This window comes from Oncorhynchus kisutch, linkage group LG13, assembly GCF_002021735.2.
Source record: "Oncorhynchus kisutch isolate 150728-3 linkage group LG13, Okis_V2, whole genome shotgun sequence".
NCBI classification, from domain to species: domain Eukaryota; kingdom Metazoa; phylum Chordata; class Actinopteri; order Salmoniformes; family Salmonidae; genus Oncorhynchus; species Oncorhynchus kisutch.
In genome coordinates, this window is record NC_034186.2 from 7,875,192 (window position 1) to 7,895,191 (window position 20,000).

Sequence of the window (20,000 nt, forward strand, 5' to 3'; positions counted from 1 at the left end):
AAATGACTGGTCTTAGTATTAGTGACAGGAAATTACTGGTCTTAGTATTAGTGACAGGAAATGACTGGTCTTAGTATTAGTGACAGGAAATGACTGGTCTTAGTATTAGTGACAGGAAATGACTGGTCTTAGTATTAGTGACAGGAAATGACTGGTCTTAGTATTAGTGACAGGAAATGACTAGTCTTAGTATTAGTGACAGGAAATTACTGGTCTTAGTATTAGTGACTGGAAATGACTGGTCTTAGTATTAGTGACAGGAAATGACTGGTCTTAGCATTAGTGACAGGAAATGACTGGTCTTAGTATTAGTGACAGGAAATGACTGGTCTTAGTATTAGTGACAGGAAATGACTGGTCTTAGTATTAGTGACAGACAATTACTAGTCTTAGTATTAGTAACAGGCAATGACTGGTCTTAGTATTAGTGACAGAAAATTAAGAGTCTTAGTATTAGTGACAGGAAATGACTAGTCTTAGTATTAGTGACAGGAAATGACTGGTCTTAGTATTAGTGACCGGAAATGACTGGTCTTAGTATTAGTGACCGGAAATGACTGGTCTTAGTATTAGTGAAAGGAAAGGAAATTAATGGCCTTAGTATTAGTGACAGGAAATGACTGGTCTTAGTATTAGTGACTGGAAATGACTGGTCTTAGTATTAGTGACAGGAAATTACTGGTCTTAGTATTAGTGACTGGAAATGACTGGTCTTAGTATTAGTGACAGGAAATGACTGGTCTTAGCATTAGTGACAGGAAATGACTGGTCTTAGTATTAGTGACAGGAAATGACTGGTCTTAGTATTAGTGACAGGAAATGACTGGTCTTAGTATTAGTGACAGACAATTACTAGTCTTAGTATTAGTAACAGGCAATGACTGGTCTTAGTATTAGTGACAGAAAATTAAGAGTCTTAGTATTAGTGACAGGAAATGACTAGTCTTAGTATTAGTGACAGGAAATGACTGGTCTTAGTATTAGTGACCGGAAATGACTGGTCTTAGTATTAGTGACCGGAAATGACTGGTCTTAGTATTAGTGACCGGAAATGACTGGTCTTAGTATTAGTGAAAGGAAAGGAAATTAATGGCCTTAGTATTAGTGACAGGAAATGACTGGTCTTAGTATTAGTGACTGGAAATGACTGGTCTTAGTATTAGTGACAGGAAATTACTGGTCTTAGTATTAGTGACTGGAAATGACTGGTCTTAGTATTAGTGACAGGAAATGACTGGTCTTAGCATTAGTGACAGGAAATGACTGGTCTTAGTATTAGTGACAGGAAATGACTGGTCTTAGTATTAGTGACAGGAAATGACTGGTCTTAGTATTAGTGACAGACAATTACTAGTCTTAGTATTAGTAACAGGCAATGACTGGTCTTAGTATTAGTGACAGAAAATTAAGAGTCTTAGTATTAGTGACAGGAAATGACTAGTCTTAGTATTAGTGACAGGAAATGACTGGTCTTAGTATTAGTGACAGGAAATGACTGGTCTTAGTATTAGTGACAGGAAATGACTGGTCTTAGTATTAGTGACAGGAAATTAAGAGTCTTAGTATTAGTGACAGGAAATGACTAGTCTTAGTATTAGTGACAGGAAATGACTGGTCTTAGTATTAGTGACAGGAAATGACTGGTCTTAGTATTAGTGACAGGAAATGACTGGTCTTAGTATTAGTGACAGGAAATGACTGGTCTTAGTATTAGTGACAGGAAATGACTAGTCTTAGTATTAGTGACAGGAAATTACTGGTCTTAGTATTAGTGACTGGAAATGACTGGTCTTAGTATTAGTGACAGGAAATGACTGGTCTTAGCATTAGTGACAGGAAATGACTGGTCTTAGTATTAGTGACAGGAAATGACTGGTCTTAGTATTAGTGACAGGAAATGACTGGTCTTAGTATTAGTGACAGACAATTACTAGTCTTAGTATTAGTAACAGGCAATGACTGGTCTTAGTATTAGTGACAGAAAATTAAGAGTCTTAGTATTAGTGACAGGAAATGACTAGTCTTAGTATTAGTGACAGGAAATGACTGGTCTTAGTATTAGTGACCGGAAATGACTGGTCTTAGTATTAGTGACCGGAAATGACTGGTCTTAGTATTAGTGAAAGGAAAGGAAATTAATGGCCTTAGTATTAGTGACAGGAAATGACTGGTCTTAGTATTAGTGACTGGAAATGACTGGTCTTAGTATTAGTGACAGGAAATTACTGGTCTTAGTATTAGTGACAGGAAATGACTGGTCTTAGCATTAGTGACAGGAAATGACTGGTCTTAGTATTAGTGACAGGAAATGACTGGTCTTAGTATTAGTGACAGGAAATGACTGGTCTTAGTATTAGTGACAGACAATTACTAGTCTTAGTATTAGTAACAGGCAATGACTGGTCTTAGTATTAGTGACAGAAAATTAAGAGTCTTAGTATTAGTGACAGGAAATGACTAGTCTTAGTATTAGTGACAGGAAATGACTGGTCTTAGTATTAGTGACCGGAAATGACTGGTCTTAGTATTAGTGACCAGAAATGACTGGTCTTAGTATTAGTGAAAGGAAAGGAAATTAATGGCCTTAGTATTAGTGACAGGAAATGACTGGTCTTAGTATTAGTGACTGGAAATGACTGGTCTTAGTATTAGTGACAGGAAATGAATGGTCTTAGTATTAGTGACTGGAAATGACTGGTCTTAGTATTAGTGACAGGAAATGACTGGTCTTAGTATTAGTGACAGGAAATGACTGGTCTTAGTATTAGTGACAGGAAATGACTGGTCTTAGTATTAGTGACAGGAAATGACTGGTCTTAGTATTAGTGACAGACAATTACTAGTCTTAGTATTAGTAACAGGCAATGACTGGTCTTAGTATTAGTGACAGAAAATTAAGAGTCTTAGTATTAGTGACAGGAAATGACTAGTCTTAGTATTAGTGACAGGAAATTACTGGTCTTAGTATTAGTGACCGGAAATGACTGGTCTTAGTATTAGTGAAAGGAAATTAATGGCCTTAGTATTAGTGACAGGAAATGACTGGTCTTAGTATTAGTGACAGTAAATGACTGGCCTTAGTATTAGTGACAGGAAATGAATGGCCTTAGTATTAGTGACAGGAAATGAATGGCCTTAGTATTAGTGACTGGAAATGACTGGTCTTAGTATTAGTGACAGGAAATTACTGGTCTTAGTATTAGTGACTGGAAATGACTGGTCTTAGTATTAGTGACAGGAAATGACTGGTCTTAGCATTAGTGACAGGAAATGACTGGTCTTAGTATTAGTGACAGGAAATGACTGGTCTTAGTATTAGTGACAGGAAATGACTGGTCTTAGTATTAGTGACAGACAATTACTAGTCTTAGTATTAGTAACAGGCAATGACTGGTCTTAGTATTAGTGACAGAAAATTAAGAGTCTTAGTATTAGTGACAGGAAATGACTAGTCTTAGTATTAGTGACAGGAAATGACTGGTCTTAGTATTAGTGACCGGAAATGACTGGTCTTAGTATTAGTGACCAGAAATGACTGGTCTTAGTATTAGTGAAAGGAAAGGAAATTAATGGCCTTAGTATTAGTGACAGGAAATGACTGGTCTTAGTATTAGTGACTGGAAATGACTGGTCTTAGTATTAGTGACAGGAAATGACTGGTCTTAGTATTAGTGACTGGAAATGACTGGTCTTAGTATTAGTGACAGGAAATGACTGGTCTTAGTATTAGTGACTGGAAATGACTGGTCTTAGTATTAGTGACAGGAAATGACTGGTCTTAGTATTAGTGACAGGAAATTACTGGTCTTAGTATTAGTGACAGGAAATGACTGGTCTTAGTATTAGTGACAGGAAATGACTGGTCTTAGTATTAGTGACAGGAAATGACTGGTCTTAGTATTAGTGACAGGAAATGACTGGTCTTAGTATTAGTGACAGGAAATGACTAGTCTTAGTATTAGTGACAGGAAATTACTGGTCTTAGTATTAGTGACTGGAAATGACTGGTCTTAGTATTAGTGACAGGAAATGACTGGTCTTAGCATTAGTGACAGGAAATGACTGGTCTTAGTATTAGTGACAGGAAATGACTGGTCTTAGTATTAGTGACAGGAAATGACTGGTCTTAGTATTAGTGACAGACAATTACTAGTCTTAGTATTAGTAACAGGCAATGACTGGTCTTAGTATTAGTGACAGAAAATTAAGAGTCTTAGTATTAGTGACAGGAAATGACTAGTCTTAGTATTAGTGACAGGAAATGACTGGTCTTAGTATTAGTGACCGGAAATGACTGGTCTTAGTATTAGTGACCGGAAATGACTGGTCTTAGTATTAGTGACCGGAAATGACTGGTCTTAGTATTAGTGAAAGGAAAGGAAATTAATGGCCTTGGTATTAGTGACAGGAAATGACTGGTCTTAGTATTAGTGACTGGAAATGACTGGTCTTAGTATTAGTGACAGGAAATTACTGGTCTTAGTATTAGTGACTGGAAATGACTGGTCTTAGTATTAGTGACAGGAAATGACTGGTCTTAGCATTAGTGACAGGAAATGACTGGTCTTAGTATTAGTGACAGGAAATGACTGGTCTTAGTATTAGTGACAGGAAATGACTGGTCTTAGTATTAGTGACAGACAATTACTAGTCTTAGTATTAGTAACAGGCAATGACTGGTCTTAGTATTAGTGACAGAAAATTAAGAGTCTTAGTATTAGTGACAGGAAATGACTAGTCTTAGTATTAGTGACAGGAAATGACTGGTCTTAGTATTAGTGACCGGAAATGACTGGTCTTAGTATTAGTGACCAGAAATGACTGGTCTTAGTATTAGTGAAAGGAAAGGAAATTAATGGCCTTAGTATTAGTGACAGGAAATGACTGGTCTTAGTATTAGTGACTGGAAATGACTGGTCTTAGTATTAGTGACAGGAAATGAATGGTCTTAGTATTAGTGACTGGAAATGACTGGTCTTAGTATTAGTGACAGGAAATGACTGGTCTTAGTATTAGTGACAGGAAATGACTGGTCTTAGTATTAGTGACAGGAAATGACTGGTCTTAGTATTAGTGACAGGAAATGACTGGTCTTAGTATTAGTGACAGACAATTACTAGTCTTAGTATTAGTAACAGGCAATGACTGGTCTTAGTATTAGTGACAGAAAATTAAGAGTCTTAGTATTAGTGACAGGAAATGACTAGTCTTAGTATTAGTGACAGGAAATTACTGGTCTTAGTATTAGTGACCGGAAATGACTGGTCTTAGTATTAGTGAAAGGAAATTAATGGCCTTAGTATTAGTGACAGGAAATGACTGGTCTTAGTATTAGTGACAGTAAATGACTGGCCTTAGTATTAGTGACAGGAAATGAATGGCCTTAGTATTAGTGACAGGAAATGAATGGCCTTAGTATTAGTGACAGGAAATGAATGGCCTTAGTATTAGTGACAGGAAATGACTGGCCTTAGTATTAGTGACAGGAAATGAATGGCCTTAGTATTAGTGACAGGAAATGACTGGTCTTAGTATTAGTGAAAGGAAATTAATGGCCTTAGTATTAGTGACAGGAAATGAATGGCCTTAGTATTAGTGACAGGAAATGAATGGCCTTAGTATTAGTGACAGGAAATTACTGGTCTTAGTATTAGTGACAGGAAATTACTATCACTGTTGAGTTAAATTGTTCTTGGAGATGTTTTGCCAATGAACAGTTTCCAGTTTCCAGTCCAGCCAGCCTCCTCCTCACTTATCACAGCCAGCCTCCTCCCCACTTATCACAGCCAGCCTCCTCCTCACTTATCACAGCCAGCCTCCTCCCCACTTATCACAGCCAGCCTCCTCCCCACTTATCACATCCAGCCTCCTCCCCACTTATCACAGCCAGCCTCCTCCCCACTTATCACAGCCACTCTCCTCCCCACTTCTCACAGCCAGCCTCCTACCCCCCCCTCACAGCCAGCCTCCTCCACCACTTATCACAGCCAGCCTCCTACCCCCCCTCACAGCCAGCCTCCTCCCCCCCTCTCACAGCCATTCTCCCCCCCACCTCTCACAGCCAGCCTCTACCCCCCCTCACAGCCAGCCTCCCCCCTCTCACAGCCAGCCTCCTCCCCACCTTTCACAGCCATTCTCCCCCCCACCTCTCACAGCCAGCCTCCTCCCCCCTCTCACAGCCAGCTTCCACCCACCTCTCACAGCCAGCCTCCTCACCCCTCTCACACCCAGACTCCTCCTCTCTCTCTCCTCACAGCCAGACTCCTCCTCTCGCTCTCCTCACAACCAGACTCCTCCTCTCTCTCTCCTCACAGCCAGCCTCCTCACCCCTCTCACAGCCAGACTCCTCCTTGCTCTCTCCTCACAGCCAGACTCCTCTTCTCTCTCTCCTCACAGCCAGACTCCTCATCTCTCTCTCCTCACAACCAGACTCCTCCTCTCTCTCTCCTCACAGCCAGCCTCCTCACCCCTCTCACAGCCAGACTCCTCCTCGCTCTCTCCTCACAGCCAGACTCCTCCACTCTCTCTCCTCACACCAAGACTCCTCCTCGTCCTCTCCTCACAGCCAGCCTCCTCACCCCTCTCACAGCCAGACTCCTCTCTCTCTCTTCACAGTGTGTGTGTGTGTGTGCGTGTGCATGTGTGTGTGTGCGCACGTGTGTGTGTTGCGTGTGTGTGTGCGCGTGCGTGTGTGTGTGTGTCTGTGTGCGTCTGTGGGTGTGTGTGTGTGTGTTGTGTGTGTCTGTGTGCGCGTGCGTGTGTGTGCGTGTGTGTGTGTTGTGTGTGTCTGTGTGCGTCTGTGGGTGGGTGTGTGTATTAGTGAGTTATAGCCATTGGCAATAGGTGTGTGTGTTTGTGTGTATATACTGCCATACACAGAGGCCTGCCAAGGTGCTGGTGGTTCTCCATGTCTTTATGTTGCCAGTTTTCCCTGTTAGGTTTGTGTTTATACTGATCCTATATGGCAGAGACTGGCCATGGTGCTGAAGGGGACTGTATGTGTGTGTCAGTGTGTTTGCATGCATACTTGAGTTGAATCCTTGCCAGTGTTCCATCCTGTAGGTTGTTGTGTGTATGTGGCCATATGCACGGCCTATCCAGTACCATGGTGGTTTTGGAGAGCTGTTGAAGAGGTACGAGACAAGATTAGCACCTAACCATATCAACTGTCTGTCCTTTCTGTCCTCTGTCTGTTTCTGTTCTGTCTTCTGGTCTTGTCTGTTCTGTCTGTCTGTCCTTGTCTGTCTGTCTGTTCTGGTCTGCTGTCTGTCCTGTCTGTCTGTCTGTCTGTCTGTCTGTGTCTGTTCCTGTTTCTGTCTGGTTCTGTCTGTCTGTCTGTCTGTCTGTCTGTCTGTCTGTCTGTCTGTCTGTCTGTCTGTCTGTCTGTCTGTCTGTCTGTCTGTCTGTCTGTCTGTCTGTCTGTCTGTCTGTCTGTCTGTCTGTCTGTCTGTCTGTCTGTCTGTCTGTCTGTCTGTCTGTCTGTCTGTCTGTCTGTCTGTCTGTCTGTCTGTCTGTCTGTCTGTCTGTCTGTCTGTCTGTCTGTCTGTCTGTCTGTCTGTCTGTCTGTCTGTCTGTCTGTCTGTCTGTCTGTCTGTCTGTCTGTCTGTCTGTCTGTCTGTCTGTCTGTCTGTCTGTCTGTCTGTCTGTCTGTCTGTCTGTCTGTCTGTCTGTCTGTCTGTCTGTCTGTCTGTCTGTCTGTCTGTCTGTCTGTCTGTCTGTCTGTCTGTCTGTCTGTCTGTCTGTCTGTCTGTCTGTCTGTCTGTCTGTCTGTCTGTCTGTCTGTCTGTCTGTCTGTCTGTCTGTCTGTCTGTCTGTCTGTCTGTCTGTCTGTCTGTCTGTCTGTCTGTCTGTCTGTCTGTCTGTCTGTCTGTCTGTCTGTCTGTCTGTCTGTCTGTCTGTCTGTCTGTCTGTCTGTCTGTCTGTCTGTCTGTCTGTCTGTCTGTCTGTCTGTCTGTCTGTCTGTCTGTCTGTCTGTCTGTCTGTCTGTCTGTCTGTCTGTCTGTCTGTCTGTCTGTCTGTCTGTCTGTCTGTCTGTCTGTCTGTCTGTCTGTCTGTCTGTCTGTCTGTCTGTCTGTCTGTCTGTCTGTCTGTCTGTCTGTCTGTCTGTCTGTCTGTCTGTCTGTCTGTCTGTCTGTCTGTCTGTCTGTCTGTCTGTCTGTCTGTCTGTCTGTTCTGTCTGTGTCTGTCCTGGTCTGTCTGTCTGTCTGTCTGTCTGTCTGTCTGTCTGTCTGTCTGTCCTGTCGTCTGCTGTCTGTCTGTCTGTCTGTCTGTCTGTCTGTCTGTCTGTCTGTCTGTCTGTCTGTCCTGTCTGTCTGTCTGTCTGTCTGTCTGTCTGTCTGTCTGTCTGTCCTGTCTGTCTGTCTGTCTGTCTGTCTGTCTGTCTGTCTGTCTGTCTGTCTGTCGTCTGTTCTGTCTGTCTGTCTCTCTGTCTGTCTGTCTGTCGTTGTCTGTCTGTCTGTCTGTCTGTCTGTCTGTCTGTCTGTCTGTCTGTCTGTCTGTCTGTCCTGTCTGTCTGTCTGTCTGTCTGTCCCTCGCTCTGTCTGTCCTGTCTGTCTGTCTGGTCCTGTCTGTCTGTCTGTCTGTCTTTGTCTGTCTGTCTGTCTGTCTGTCTGTCTGTCTGTCTGTCTGTCTGTCTGTCTGTCTCGTCTGTCTGTCTGTCTGTCTGTCTGTCTGTCTGTCTTCTGTCTGTCTGTTGCTGTCTGTCTGTCTGTCTGTCTGTCTGTCTGTCTGTCTGTCTGTCTGTCTGTCTGTCTGTCTGTCTGTCTGTCTGTCTGTCTGTCTGTCTGTCTGTCTGTCTGTTCTGTCTTGTCTGTCTGTCGTCTGTCTGTCTGTCTGTCTGTCTGTCTGTCTGTCTGGTCTGTCTGTCTGTCTGTCTGTCTGTCTGTCTGTCTGTCTGTCTGTCTGTCTGTCTGTCTGTCTGTCTGTCTGTCTGTCTGTCTGTCTGTCTGTCTGTCTGTCTGTCTGTCTGTTCTGTCTGTCTGTCTGTCTGAAAAGGTGTGTGTGTGTGTGTGTGTGTTTGTGTTAAGACAGAATGGGGGTGTTAAGACAGAAGGGGGGGTGTTAAGACAGAAGAGGTGTGTGTGTTTGTGTCTGTCTGTCTGTCTGCCTGCCTGTCTGTCTGTCTGTCTGTCTGTCTGTCTGTCTGTCTGTCTGTCTGTCTGTCTGTCTGTCTGTCTGTCTGTCTGTCTGTCTGTCTGTCTGTCTGTCTGTCTGTCTGTCTGTCTGTCTGTCTGTCTGAAATAGTCCTTGTTATGGTTCCCTCAGGGTGTGGACTGGAAGGATGTCTTCAATAATCTGTTCAATCTCTTTCTCTGTCTTTACTTGGACTTCACGTCCTCTGTCATTCTGTTTTTAACCTCTCCCAATAAAGTATGTCTGGAACATGTAGCCGGTAGTCTGGCTTGTCTGAAATCAACGGGACAATCTATGTAGTTAATAAGAAACCAAACACTCAAACTCTCTTTCTCCTTTATCTCTCCCCCAACTTTCCTTCTCTCACTCCTCCCCCTGTCCCTCTCCATCCATCCCTCCCTCCCTCCTCCCCTGTCTCTCCATCCATCTATCCCTCTCCATCCTTCCATCCCTCCTCCCCTGTTCCTCTCCATTCTTCCATCCCCCCTCCCCTGTCACTCTCTATCCCTCCTCCTCTGTCCCTCTCCATTCTTCCATCCCCCTCCCCCTGTACATCCCTCCATCTAACCCTCTCCCTCCCTCCTCCCCTTGTCCCTCCCTCAGAAGCATCATGAGTGTGTGACCAGTTGGGAGTTCTTGGTGTCTCTGAGGTCAGGGAAGCAGGGGGACTGCCCCCCTCCCCAGCGAGCCATGGGATTTGCTGCCGCCTGCGTGGAGAGCTGCTCCGCTGACAAACACTGCTCTGCCTCCAAGAAGTGCTGCTCCAATGGCTGCGGACACACCTGCCAGGCTCCAGCCAATCTCTATAAAGGTCCCACTATATCCACTTTGTGTACATGTTTATTTTAATCAATAGATACGGAGTGTGTGTGTTAAGACAGAGGGGGGGGGTGTTAAGACAGAAGGGGGGGTGTTAAGACAGAAGAGGTGTGTGTGTGTGTGTGTGTGTGTGTGTGTGTGTGTGTGTGTGTGTGTGTGTGTGTGTGTGTGTGTGTGTGTGTGTGTGTTGAGACAGAATGGGGGTGTTAAGACAGAAGGGGGGGGTGTCAAGATAGAAGGGAGGGTGTTAAGACATAAGGGATGTGTGTGTTAAGACAGAATGGATGTGTGTGTTAAGACATATGGGATGTGTGTGTTAAGACAGAATGGATGTGTGTGTTAAGACAGAATGGATGTGTGTGTTAAGACAGAAGGGATGTGTGTGTTAAGACAGAATGGATGTGTGTGTTAAGACAGAATGGATGTGTGTGTTAAGACATATGGGATGTGTGTGTTAAGACAGAGGGGATGTGTGTGTTAAGACATATGGGATGTGTGTGTTAAGACAGAGGGTGTGTTAAGACATATGGGATGTGTGTGTTAAGACAGAAGGGATGTGTGTGTTAAGACAGAAGTAACGTGTGTGTTAAGACATATGGGATGTGTGTGTTAAGACAGAAGGGATGTGTGTGTTAAGACATATGGGATGTGTGTGTTAAGACATATGGGATGTGTGTGTTAAGACAGAAGGGATGTGTGTGTTAAGACAGAAGGGATGTGTGTGTTAAGACAGAAGGGGGATGTTACAACAGTAGGGGGGTGTTAAGACAGAAGGGGATGTTAAGACAGAAGGGATGTGTGTGTTAAGACAGAAGTAATGTGTGTGTTAAGACATATGGGATGTGTGTGTTAAGACATATGGAATGTGTGTGTTAAGACAGAAGGGATGTGTGTGTTAAGACATATGGGATGTGTGTGTTAAGACAGAAGGGATGTGTGTGTTAAGACAGAATTAATGTGTGTGTTAAGACAGAAGGGATGTGTGTGTTAAGACAGAATGGATGTGTGTGTTAAGACAGAATGGATATGTGTGTTAAGACAGAAGGGATGTGTGTGTTAAGACAGAATGGATGTGTGTGTTAAGACAGAAGTAATGTGTGTGTTAAGACAGAAGGGATGTGTGTGTTAAGACAGAAGGGGGGGGGTGTTAAGACAGAAGGGATGTGTGTGTTAAGACAGAAGGGATGTGTGCGTTAAGACAGAAGGGATGTGTGTGTTAATACAGAATGGATGTGTGTGTTAAGACAGAAGGGGTGTGTGTGTTAAGACAGAAGTAATGTGTGTGTTAAGACATATGGGATGTGTGTGTTAAGACATATGGGATGTGTGTGTTAAGACAGAAGGGATGTGTGTGTTAAGACAGAAGGGATGTGTGTGTTAAGGCAGAAGGGGGGGTGTTAAGACAGAAGGGATGTGTGTGTTAAGACAGAAGGGATGTGTGTGTTAAGACAGAAGGGATGTGTGTGTTAAGACAGAATGGATGTGTGTGTTAAGACAGAAGGGGGTGTGTTCGTGTGTGACTCATTATTCTCCTCACCTGACCCATGCAGGCGTACCTCTGAAGCCCAGGAAGGACATATTATTTCTGGAGGACCAGCAGGGTCAACTGGAGGTCAGATGGGTGTCAAAGTTCAATGTGACCATCGAGCCAGTCCTCTACATCCTGCAGCGCAGGTGGAACCACGGAATTCACCCCAGCGAGGACGACGCCTCGCCCTGGCACACCGTCGTCATGGTAACAATCCCAACCTCCGACCCCTGCAGTTTTATTTTGTGTATTTTGGGGGGGGGGGGTCGTCCAAAGATATTCAATTACTTTTGGAACTGTTTGTGTCTATGTATTACTGAAAACCAACTCATGTCAGCACTAAAGCCTTCATCAAGGTGCTAAACTGTCTAGCAGTTGAAACTGCTCTCTCACCACCCATGCCTGTCTAAACTAGCCTGTTTATGTATGTACGCCCACGTGTGTGTGTGTGTGTGTTTCTGTCTGTGTCTACAGTGTGTGTGTGGTGTAGGCTGAGGTTAGATAAATAACCCAGGCTTTAGGAGGGACCACAGCCAGTCATGGTTTTTGCACTGTTGAGCCCTGTCTAACTAAAGGTCCTCATTATGGTATTAGATGGCTGTGTGGAGGCAGACTCCCATCAGCCTCAGTTACATCATGAAGCCTGGAAAACATGCTTAAACAAGGGAGGCGTTCAACACACAGTGTAGTTCAGAAGAAGGAGTGTTGTGCTCTCCACTCCAAACTCCATCAAATAGCATATTTATTTAACAAGTGATTCAACACACTCATGCTCATTCAGACACACAAACACTGCATGGATTAAAGCTGTACTGGAGTCAGTGGAAGAGAGCTGACCTGGAGTCGGTGGAAGAGAACTGACCTGGAGTCAGTGGATTAGAGTTGTACTGGAGTCAGTGGAAGAGAACTGGACTGGAGTCAGTGGAAGAGAACTGACCTGGAGTCAGTGGAAGAGAACTGGACTGGAGTCAGTGGAAGAGAACTGTACTGGAGTCAGTGGAAGAGAACTGACCTGGAGTCAGTGGAAGAGAACTGACCTGGAGTCAGTGGAAGAGAACTGACCTGGAGTCAGTGGAAGAGAGCTGGACTGGAGTCAGTGGAAGAGAGCTGGACTGGAGTCAGTGGAAGAGAACTGACCTGGAGTCAGTGGAAGAGAACTGGACTGGAGTCAGTGGAAGAGAGCTGACCTGGAGTCAGTGGAAGAGAACTGTACTGGAGTCAGTGGAAGAGAGCTGGACTGGAGTCAGTGGAAGAGAACTGGACTGGAGTCAGTGGAAGAGAGCTGGACTGGAGTCAGTGGAAGAGAACTGACCTGGAGTCAGTGGAAGAGAGCTGGACTGGAGTCAGTGGAAGAGAGCTGGACTGGAGTCAGTGGAAGAGAACTGGACTGGAGTTAGTGGAAGAGAACTGACCTGGAGTCAGTGGAAGAGAGCTGGACTGGAGTCAGTGGAAGAGAGCTGGACTGGAGTCAGTGGAAGAGAACTGGACTGGAGTCAGTGGAAGAGAACTGGACTGGAGTCAGTGGAAGAGAACTGGACTGGAGTCAGTGGAAGAGAGCTGGACTGGAGTCAGTGGAAGAGAGCTGGACTGGAGTCAGTGGAAGAGAACTGGACTGGAGTCAGTGGAAGAGAGCTGTAAACGGATACTACCTGAAACACCATACAGTGAAACACAGGGAGAGACTATATGACCATGTTACTCTGCAGTAATACTACTGGCTCTATTGTATGGAATTGAACTCTTTCAACGCTCCACTCTGGTATAGGAAGGCTCTTCATTGCTCCTCCCTCTATCCCTCCCTCCCTCCCTCCCTCCCTCCCTCCCTCCCCTCCATCCACCCCCCCCCTCTATCCATCCATCCATCCCTCCCCTCCTCTCCATCCCTCCCCTCCCCTCCCCTCCTCTCCATCCCTCCCTTCCCATCCATCCCTCCCTCCCTCCCCTCCCCTCCATCCCTCCCTCCCCTCCATCCACCCCCCCTCTATCCATCCATCTCTCCCTTCCCCTCCATCTCTCCCTTCCCCTCCATCTCTCCCTTCCCCTCCATCCCTCCCTCCCCTCCATTCATCCCTCCCCTTCATCCCTCCCTCCCATCCCTCCAACCCTCCTCTCCATCCCTCCTCTCCATCCCTACCTCCATCCCCTCCATCCATCCCTCCCCTCCATCCCCTCCATCCATCCCTCCCCTCTATCCATCCATCCCTCCCCTCCATCCCCTCCATCCATCCCTCCCCTCTATCCATCCATCCCTCCCCTCCTCTCCATCCCTCCCTTCCCATCCATCCATCCATCCCTCCCTCCCCTCCATCCTTCCCTCCCTCCCCTCCCCTCTATCCCTCCCTTCCCCTCCATCCATCCCTCCCCTCTATCCCTCCCCTCCATCCCTCCCCTCCATCCCTCCCTTCCCCTCCATCCCTCCCCTCTATCCCTCCCTCCATCCCTCCCCTCCATCCCTCCCCTCTATCCCTCCCCTCTATCCCTCCCCTCTATCCCTCCCCTCTATCCCTCCCCTCCATCCCTCCCCTCTATCCCTCCCCTCCATCCCTCCCCTCTATCCCTCCCTTCCCCTCCATCCATCCCTCCCCTCTATCCAACCATCCATCCCTCCCCTCCATCCCTCCCCTCCCCTCCTCTCCATCCCTCCCTTCCCATCCATCCCTCCATCCCTCCCCTCCATCCCTCCCTCCCCTCCATTCATCCCTCCCCTTCATCCCTCCCTCCCATCCCTCCAACCTTCCTCTCCATCCCTCCCTCCATCCCTCCCTCCATTCCCTCCATCCCTCCCCTCCTCTCCATCCCTCCCCTCCATCCCCTCCATCCATCCCTCCCCTCTATCCATCCATCCATCCCTCCCCTCCTCTCCATCCCTCCCTTCCCATCCATCCCTCCATCCCTCCCCTCTATCCATCCATCCCTCCCTCCCCTTCATCCATCTCTCCCTTCCCCTCCATCCCTCCCTACCCTTCATCCATCCCTCCCCTCCTCTCCACCCCTCCCCTTCATCCATCCTTCCCCTCCATCCCTCCCCTCTATCCATCTATCCCTCCCCTCCCCTCCTCTCCATCCCTCCCATCCATCCCTACCTCCCCTCCATCCCTCCCTCCCTACCTCCCCTCCATCCATCCCTACCTCCCCTCCATCCATCCCTACCTCCCCTCCATCCATCCCTCCTCCCCTCCATCCCTCCCTTTCCCTCCATCCCTCCCTCCCCTCCATCCCTCCCCTCTGTCCATCCCCTCCATCCATCCACCCCTCCCTCCCTCCCCTCCATCCATCCATCCCTCCCTCCCTTCCCCTCCATCCAACCCCTCCATCCATCCCTCCCTCCCTTCCCCTCCATCCTTCCCCTCATCCCTCCCCTCCATCCAACCCCTCCATCCATCCCTCCCTTCCCCTCATCCCTCCCCTCCATCCATCCCTCCCCTCCATCCCTCCCTTCCCCTCATCCCTCATCCCCTCCATCCTTGAATAAAAATAAAAAACTTCAACAGGGTCAATATGGCGTAATATTATCTGACCTCTGACCTTTAACCCTCTGTAGACGATGGAGGACCGAGCGGTGCTGAAGGACATCCGTCCCCACAGGTGGTACCAGTTTAGGGTGAGCGCTGTCAACAGCCAGGGCACCCGCGGCTTCACCACCCCCAGCAAACACTTCTTCTCAACCAGAGGTAAGAGCACTACATCGGCACCTTTCAACAGACTCGTTCTGGTCACCAAGTCATCTTCACTATGATGATGCCTGTGATGAGCGTTGCATCTCCACTATGACGTTTTCAGGGATATATTCACAGTGCTTATCCCAGTGTAATTCTGTTACAATGCACACACACACACACACACACACACAGACACACACACATGCACACACACACACACACACACATAAGCACGCACACACACATTAGCACGCATACACACACGCACACACACACACACACACACATAAGCACGCACACACACATTAGCACGCATACACACACACACACTCACACACACACACACATAGGCACGCACACACACACGCACACACACACGCACACACACATAAGCACGCACACACACATTATCATGCACACACACACACATTAGCACGTACACACACACACACACGTACACACACGTACACATACACACACGCGCGCGCGCACACATACACACACGCGCGCGCGCACACACACACACATAAGCACGCATACACACACACACACACACATAGGCACGCACACACTCACACACACACACACATAAGCACGCACACACGTACACACACACACACACACACGCACGCACACACACATTATCATGCACGCACACACACACACACATTAGCACGCGCACACACACACACGTACACACACACACGCGCGCGCGCACGCACACACACATAAGCACGCACACACACATAAGCACGCACACACACATAAGCACGCACACACACATAAGCACGCACACACACATTATCATGCACACACACACATTAGCACGCGCACACACACACACGTACACACACACACGCGCGCGCGCACGCACACACACATAAGCACGCACACACACATAAGCACGCACACACACATAAGCACGCACACACACATAAGCACGCACACACACATTATCATGCACACACACACATTAGCACGCACACACACACACACAGACACACAGACACACACACAGACACACACACACAGACACAGACACACACACACACACACACACACACGCAATACTCCGTCTCTGTGTGATCTGGCTTGCGCTGCCTGTCAGATGTTTAACGTGTTCTGAAGCATTAGAGAGAGATGTTCTGTTCTGGCAGAAATAAACCCTTTCCACAGCTGCAGTAAACAAATGTTTCCGAGCCAGGAGGAGGTTGTCTGTCCCTCTTGGCTCTCCTCTACACAGAATATGAGATGTCAGCCCAGGTCAGCAGACAGGAACAACTTTATTTTATTTATTTATTCAGAGATGAATCCATCTCCTCTCTCCAATGTTCTGGAGGACAGGGCGACTCCTAATGCCCAACCGCTGTGAGGTGTTTGTGTGTGTGTGTGCGTGTGTGTGTGAGGTTGCGTGCATGCGTGTGTGTGCACACTCGTGTGTATGCATGTGTATGTGTGTAATGTATAAGTGGGTGTGCACGTATGTGTGTGTGTGCTGATTGGCATGTATTAAATCCACGCCCATTCTCCCTCTGAAGGAGCCCAAAAATATAATGGTTAGCAGACTGAGGTAATGGGAATCCAATGCCAGGAACGGCTCCAGCCAAAGTCATTTATTTGAGGAATTATCCGCATTTGGTGTGAGTTCATGAGGCGGAAAGAAAAATATGCTATCTGGGCTGGGCTGGCCGACAGTGTCCTTGGCTGGGTTGGCGGACAGTGTCCTTGGCTGGTGGTCGACAGTGTCCTTGGCTGGGCTGGCGGACAGTGTCCTTGGCTGGTGGGCCGACAGTGTCCTTGGCTGGGCTGGCGGACAGTGTCCTTGGCTGGTGGTCGACAGTGTCCTTGGCTGGTGGGCCGACAGTGTCCTTGGCTGGGCTGGCGGACAGTGTCCTTGGCTGGTGGCCGACAGTGTCCTTGGCTGGGCTGGCGGACAGTGTCCTTGGCTGGTGGGCGGACAGTGTCCTTGGCTGGTGGTCGACAGTGTCCTTGGCTGGTGGGCCGACAGTGTCCTTGGCTGGTGGTCGACAGTGTCCTTGGCTGGTGGCCGACAGTGTCCTTGGCTGGTGGGCCGACAGTGTCCTTGGCTGGTGGGCCGACAGTGTCCTTTGCTGGTGGGCCGACAGTGTCCTTTGCTGGTGGGCCGACAGTGTCCTTGGCTGGTGGTCGACAATGTCCTTGGCTGGTGGCCGACAGTGTCCTTGGCTGGTGGGCCAACAGTGTCTTTGGCTGGTGGTCGACAGTGTCCTTGGCTGGTGGGCCGACAGTGTCCTTGGCTGGTGGTCGACAGTGTCCTTGGCTGGTGGTCGACAGTGTCCTTGGCTGTTGGCCCGACAGTGTCCTTGGCTGGTGGACCGACAGTGGCCTTGGCTGGTGGGCCGACAGTGTCCTTGGCTGGTGGTCGACAGTGTCCTTGGCTGGTGGTCGACAGTGTCCTTGGCTGTTGGCCGACAGTGTCCTTGGCTGGTGGACCGACAGTGGCCTTGGCTGGTGGGCCGACAGTGTCCTTGGCTGGGCTGGCGGACAGTGTCCTTGGCTGGGCTGGCGGACAGTGTCCTTGGCTGGTGGGCCGACAGTGTCCTTGGTTGGCTGGCGGACAGTGTCCTTGACTTGGCTGGCGGACAGTGTCCTTGGCTGGTGGGCCGACAGTATCCTTGCCTGGTGGGCCGACAGTGTCCTTTGCTGGTGGGCCGACAGTGTCCTTTGCTGGTGGACCGACAGTGTCCTTTGCTGGTGGGCCGACAGTGTCCTTTGCTGGTGGGCCGACAGTGTCCTTTGCTGGTGGGCCGACAGTGTCCTTGGCTGGTGGCCGACAGTGTCCTTGGCTGGTGGCCGACAGTGTCCTTGGCTGGTGGGCCGACAGTGTCCTTGGCTGTTGGCCCGACAGTGTCCTTGGCTGGTGGACCGACAGTGGCCTTGGCTGGTGGGCCGACAGTGTCCTTGGCTGGGCTGGAGGACAGTGTCCTTGGCTGGTGGGCCGACAGTGTCCTTGGCTGGGCTGGCGGACAGTGTCCTTGGCTGGGCTGGCGGACAGTGTCCTTGGCTGGTGGGCCGACAGTGTCCTTGGTTGGCTGGCGGACAGTGTCCTTGACTTGGCTGGCGGACAGTGTCCTTGGCTGGTGGGCCGACAGTATCCTTGCCTGGTGGGCCGACAGTGTCCTTTGCTGGTGGGCCGACAGTGTCCTTTGCTGGTGGACCAACAGTGTCCTTTGCTGGTGGGCCGACAGTGTCCTTTGCTGGTGGGCCGACAGTGTCCTTTGCTGGTGGGCCGACAGTGTCCTTGGCTGGTGGCCGACAGTGTCCTTGGCTGGTGGCCGACAGTGTCCTTGGCTGGTGGGCCGACAGTGTCCTTGGCTGTTGGCCCGACAGTGTCCTTGGCTGGTGGACCGACAGTGGCCTTGGCTGGTGGGCCGACAGTGTCCTTGGCTGGGCTGGAGGACAGTGTCCTTGGCTGGTGGGCCGACAGTGTCCTTGGTTGGCTGGCGGACAGTGTCCTTGACTTGGCTGGCGGACAGTGTCCTTGGCTGGTGGGCCGACAGTATCCTTGCCTGGTGGGCTGACAGTGTCCTTTGCTGGTGGGCCGACAGTGTCCTTTGCTGGTGGGCCGACAGTGTCCTTGGCTGGTGGGCCGACAGTGTCCTTGGCTGGTGGGCCGACAGTGTCCTTTGCTGGTGGGCCGACAGTGTCCTTTGCTGGTGGGCAGACAGTATCCTTGCCTGGTGGGCCGACAGTGTCCTTTGCTGGTGGGCCGACAGTGTCCTTGGCTGGGCTGGCGGACAGTGTCCTTGGCTGGTGGTCGACAGTGTCCTTGGCTGGTGGGCCGACAGTGTCCTTGGCTGGTGGCCGACAGTGTCCTTGGCTGGTGGCCGACAGTGTCCTTGGCTGGTGGGCCGACAGTGTCTTTGGCTGGTGGGCCGACAGTGTCCTTGGCTGGTGGGCCGACAGTGTCCTTGGCTGGTGGTCGACAGTGTCCTTGGCTGGTGGTCGACAGTGTCCTTGGCTGTTGGCCGACAGTGTCCTTGGCTGGTGGACCGACAGTGGCCTTGGCTGGTGGGCCGACAGTGTCCTTGGCTGGGCTGGCGGACAGTGTCCTTGGCTGGGCTGGCGGACAGTGTCCTTGGCTGGTGGGCCGACAGTGTCCTTGGTTGGCTGGCGGACAGTGTCCTTGACTTGGCTGGCGGACAGTGTCCTTGGCTGGTGGGCCGACAGTATCCTTGCCTGGTGGGCCGACAGTGTCCTTTGCTGGTGGGCCGACAGTGTCCTTTGCTGGTGGACCGACAGTGTCCTTTGCTGGTGGGCCGACAGTGTCCTTTGCTGGTGGGCCGACAGTGTCCTTTGCTGGTGGGCCGACAGTGTCCTTGGCTGGTGGCCGACAGTGTCCTTGGCTGGTGGCCGACAGTGTCCTTGGCTGGTGGGCCGACAGTGTCTTTGGCTGGTGGTCGACAGTGTCCTTGGCTGGTGGGCCGACAGTGTCCTTGGCTGGTGGTCGACAGTGTCCTTGGCTGGTGGTCGACAGTGTCCTTGGCTGTTGGCCGACAGTGTCCTTGGCTGGTGGACCGACAGTGGCCTTGGCTGGTGGGCCGACAGTGTCCTTGGCTGGGCTGGCGGACAGTGTCCTTGGCTGGGCTGGCGGACAGTGTCCTTGGCTGGGCTGGCGGACAGTGTCCTTGGCTGGTGGGCCGACAGTGTCCTTTGCTGGTGGGCCAACAGTGTCCTTTGCTGGTGGGCCGACAGTGTCCTTTGCTGGTGGGCCGACAGTGTCCTTTGCTGGTGGGCCGACAGTGTCCTTGCTGGTGAGCCGACAGTGTCCTTTGCTGGTGGGCCGACAGTGTCCTTTGCTGGTGGGCCGACAGTGTCCTTTG

At 49.5% G+C, this 20,000-nt stretch overlaps 1 protein-coding gene across 2 annotated transcripts in view; it reads left to right on the forward strand.

Annotated features, from left to right (window-relative positions):
* Positions 1-20,000, forward strand: part of anos1b (anosmin 1b) — a 180,056-nt gene that overhangs the window by 111,614 nt on the left and 48,442 nt on the right. For both annotated transcript variants that reach the window (XM_031785504.1, XM_031785503.1), the window contains exons 4-6: positions 9,736-9,943; positions 11,502-11,686; positions 15,021-15,150. In XM_031785504.1, the coding sequence (XP_031641364.1) occupies positions 9,736-9,943; positions 11,502-11,686; positions 15,021-15,150 (523 nt within the window). The remainder of the gene's footprint in view (positions 1-9,735; positions 9,944-11,501; positions 11,687-15,020; positions 15,151-20,000) is intronic.